The sequence below is a fragment of the Rhinopithecus bieti genome, unplaced genomic scaffold, assembly GCF_001698545.2.
Source record: "Rhinopithecus bieti isolate Rb0 unplaced genomic scaffold, ASM169854v2 scaffold_48347, whole genome shotgun sequence".
NCBI lineage: Eukaryota > Metazoa > Chordata > Mammalia > Primates > Cercopithecidae > Rhinopithecus > Rhinopithecus bieti.
Window position 1 is genome coordinate 97761 of NW_016819039.1, and position 4481 is coordinate 102241.

Sequence of the window (4481 nt, forward strand, 5' to 3'; positions counted from 1 at the left end):
AAAAAAAAAAAAAAAGACCAAAAAAGCAGTTGTTGGACACTTGAGCTAAACTGCCTTAAAGAATCTGCAGATTTTATTTATTTATTTATTTTCCACTCAAGAGGGTAAAAAGAAGAGAGCTACAATTTCTAAGAAGCCTGGATTGGCTGTCTGAGTCTGGCCCCCAGGCAGATTAGGCCAAGGTTTTGGCCAAGTGAAATTGCCAGTTTTCTAAAAGAAAGGGCTAGCACATTGCTCATTAGAGCATTCTGATTTTGTCTGCGCAATCTTTTTGCTACCCTGCAATTTCCTGTTGGTTATAAATGAAACCTTTTTAGCTGTTAATGCAGCCTGTGAGTTTTTTTAAAAGCATGTAATTAATCATAGGAGGTTGGGGGGATTCACTAAGCCTGAGTTACATGGGTGAAGCTGGACAAGGCACTAGGACCTAGAAGGCATCTATCCACCCTGGCAGGAATTTCTTGCTTGGAGCTCAGACAACAAAGGCATAGAGAGATTGGTTTTCTTTCTCTCAGCATCTCCACCCAACCAGCAGAAAACCGGTGAGTGGGGCTTTTAAGTAATTTTCAAGCAGAATGTAACAGATGTCAAACGGGAAAAGCACAAGGCAAAGCCTGCTCTCTCTGTCTCTCTGTCTCCTCTTCTCCTTTTTTGCCTTATTCTATCCGATTTTTTCCCTAAGCTTCTACCTGGGATTTTCCTTTGGAAAAGTGAGTTTGACGTTCCTTTGTTTTCACTGTGATGTTAATTTAGAATAATACTACCTCTGATCCTAAAGCAAAGCAAAGCCTTACTGGCATGCCTGGGGAAATGTTTGCTACTTGCCTTGAGGAGGTGGGGTCTCTTACCACTGCAGGTTGTCTTACAGAGACAATGCTGAGCTCAGCATAGGTCATGGTGACATTGGAAAAAAGGGGGAATTCAGCCTGGCAAACCCATTAGGCATCAGTCTTTCTTATTTCCTGTCCTCCTGGTCCCTTGCAAATATATTGATGTGGCAGTGTGTAGCAGCTGAGCCCTGCTTGCTTTGTGAGTCCTTTTATCTCCATCTGTGAGATGCATGTTAATAGTTTGGCTCTTAGGATGTCACTACATTTGCTAGCATTTGGGGCTTCAGTTGTTTTGGGTTTCATGTTTTGATTGTTTGGGGTTCTTGGTGGGGGAGGGGGTTCAACAGAAGGGAGAAAAGCAAAACCTGACAAATGACCATCTTTTCCTCAGCTAATGCACCTGGGCAATATACGAGTTTGGGGTGAATTGCCTGCTGTGAGGGTAAAATGTCACTTCAATTAGGGTAGAAACCCAGAACAATGAAAGGTGTGCTTCCTTCTAAAGGTCCCATATGCTGTTCGGAGACTCATTTGTGAATCTTTCAACAATTAAATTATTCCATTAAGAGGTGTTGCTGCATCGGTGGGGAGGGGGTGGAGCAACTGGGGAAAAAAATAAAAAAGGATTTTGTGAACAAATGGTACCGGGGGAAGACAGAGCTAATAACTTGTTAAATAACTTATTTTCTAATCCCTTTTCCCCTAGCTTATTTCTTATGAATGTAGGATAGCTGCACCAGCTTGGTGGGGAAAGGGTTTGATGAATAGCACAAAGACACTGGCTGTTCCCTGGAGGCTGTCCCTTTAAAGGAGAATCTTAGTTTATTCTGGGGGGATGGGATGCACACATTAGAGTAGGAAAGAGGGCTTGGAATAAAATGAAAACACTCCCCCTTCATAGTCATTGTACTGAGATGCAAAGACTGCTTCCTAAGCTGGAGATGCTAACCTTGGCTAGCTCCTTCTGTTCTCTTCAAGGGGAATTTTGTCAGGCTATGGATTCATTTACAACTGTTAGTCATGTGGGCATGTGTGAGGAAACAGATGCCAGTTTTAATGTATTTAGCCCGAAGTTACAATTTGATAGGAGCCACTGTCAGTAAGTCTCAGGATTTTCAGCTATTTCAAAATCTCCCCCTCTCCTCTGTCTGGAACAGTGCCAAGAGTGCCTCCCTCTCTATCTCTTGCTCCCAACCCCACAACCACCAGCACCCCGCCCAGCCCCTCCTTCTTCTCTATTAAGATCAATATTCCTGCAGGTCAGGGGCAAGCAGCAGATGGGTCACAGGCTTTTTTCAACCAGTTCTTTTCACAAGCAGCAGATTGCAGATCTGGATCTGGCTAATATTTGAAATCCCTTCTTTTTTCCCTCTCCCCGTCCCTTTTGTTTTGCCTCTCTTCACCCCATCCCTTTCTCCAACGCTCAGGTCTCTGAGGTTCCACCAAAATATGGAACTTGATTTTGGACACTTTGACGAAAGAGATAAGACATCCAGGAACATGCGAGGCTCCCGGATGAATGGGTTGCCTAGCCCCACTCACAGCGCCCACTGTAGCTTCTACCGAACCAGAACCTTGCAGGCACTGAGTAATGAGAAGAAAGCCAAGAAGGTACGTTTCTACCGCAATGGGGACCGCTACTTCAAGGGGATTGTGTACGCTGTGTCCTCTGACCGTTTTCGCAGCTTTGACGCCTTGCTGGCTGACCTGACACGATCTCTGTCTGACAACATCAACCTGCCTCAGGGAGTGCGTTACATTTACACCATTGATGGATCCAGGAAGATCGGAAGCATGGATGAACTGGAGGAAGGTAATTTAAATAGTGGGTGGTGGCCCTTGGTGGGAGGTGGTATCATTGATTATGGTTACATTCTTGGGTTGCTTTGAAAAAAATTAGGCAATGTATTTTTCAAAACACCGGGTTGATTGATGCTCAAATTTCTAATGCTATAGAATCAACAGAACCATTAGTAATCACCCTTCAGTCTCTGCTGAGGTTGAAGTGTGAGTGGTGGTGATCATGCATTGTGCTTATCTGCCAGGGTATAAAAAGGAAAATCTTAATTGTAGCATTTACCCTAGATTTTGTTCATAATTAACTCTGAGTAGCACTATTGAGGCAAAACATGAAATCATTATGGGTATAACAAGGAAGGACATTTGGTTGGGTTAACAGAGAAAATATTATGCCCAAATTTTCTTTGAACTGCTGAGAAATTATTTGTGAATTGCAACTCATTGGAAATAAGCACCTTAAGAGCAGAATTTCCTGGACATATTCACGAAGGATTATTCTTTTAGGTAAGTGGTTACTGCTCAGCTGTTGCTTCTAAAAAGCCTACTTTAGGGTGTGTCCCTAAGGCTGAGGTCGTTGGGAGAAATACCAAAGAAAGCTGTAGGTATGTCTGGTATTTTAATAAAGACCATTCCTATTAGAATAGGAATTGACTCACTATACCTAAATCCCCTTATAACTTTTCTAGATTTTTGTATGGCAACTAAATTTTCTATGTAGATTGCCAAAAATCCCAACAACCTGTGTACCCACCTCAAAATAGGGAAAATCCCACTTCTTACCGGAACTTACCCAGCCATAGAGTCTTCTTCATGGTCATTTAGAAAATAGATCTTGGGTCACATTTTTTAACATTCTATATTATCAAATCAATTATACTGAGGATGCTTCCCTATTTTTAAATTGGTGGATATAACGCATGTGATCAATTTGACCTAATACAGTGCTTTAAAGAACAGCCTGAAGGAGTGGTGATAATTAATGTGTTCTTCCTCAAGCCCCTTCCCCATTATCCAGCCCACTCTCCTCACTCCTTTCTTTCCCTGAGCAAAGGTGAGTTTAAAGCAGGCAGATCTCTAGAGTAACCAAATTATGAAATAACTATCAAGGAAGGAGAATAGCACCTTAAAGGATTTGATGTGGGAAAAACCTGCCTCTGCTTCACTGCTTCTAAGTTTCTTATGTTCCCAGACAAAGGAGAATGAGGGTTTCCTTTGTACAAGGCCCTACTTCTCTCAAATAGCTGCTGTTGCCCAAGTAGTCAGGCAAAGTGACTGGGACCAGTTACTTATAAGAGACAGCGTCCATATGGTTGCTGCATCTCAGTCTCAGGGTTCAAGTTCGAGTTTCTTTCTTTCTCTCTCTCTCTCTCTTTCTTTCTTTCTCTGACAGAGTTTTGCTCTTGTTGCCCAGGTTAGAGTGCAATGGCATGATCTTGGCTCACCACAACCTCTGCCTCCCGGGTTCAAGCGATTCTCCTGCCTCAGCCTCCCGAGAAGCTGAGATTACAGGCATGTGCCACTATGCCCGGCTAATTTTGTATTTTTAGTAGAGATGGGGTTTCTCCATGTTGGTCAGTCTGGCCTCGAACTCCTGACCTCAGGATCCACTCGCCTCGGCCTCCCAAAGTGCTGGGATTACAGGCGTGAGCCACCATGCCCAGCCGAGATTTTTCTACATAGATGACCTTGAAAAGCAATGTGCAGGAAGCTTAGATTATTTCATCGTGTGCTCAACGGACAGGCAGAGGTTAATCCTAGCCCCTTCCTGACAGTGGATATAAAGTGCATATTACTCATCAAAGGATTGGCCATCCTAGTGCTTGTCTTTTTTTTTTTTTAATTTTTTTTTTT

At 43.0% G+C, this 4481-nt stretch overlaps 1 protein-coding gene across 1 annotated transcript in view; it reads left to right on the forward strand.

Moving 5' to 3' along the window:
* Window positions 1–498: 498 nt before the first annotated feature.
* The window catches only part of DCX (doublecortin), an 18395-nt gene continuing 14412 nt past the window's right edge, over window positions 499–4481 (forward strand). The window contains exons 1-3 of the mRNA XM_017858063.1: window positions 499–542; window positions 683–710; window positions 2258–2643. Coding sequence (XP_017713552.1) covers window positions 2280–2643 — 364 coding nt within the window. The 5' untranslated portion in view covers window positions 499–542; window positions 683–710; window positions 2258–2279. The remainder of the gene's footprint in view (window positions 543–682; window positions 711–2257; window positions 2644–4481) is intronic.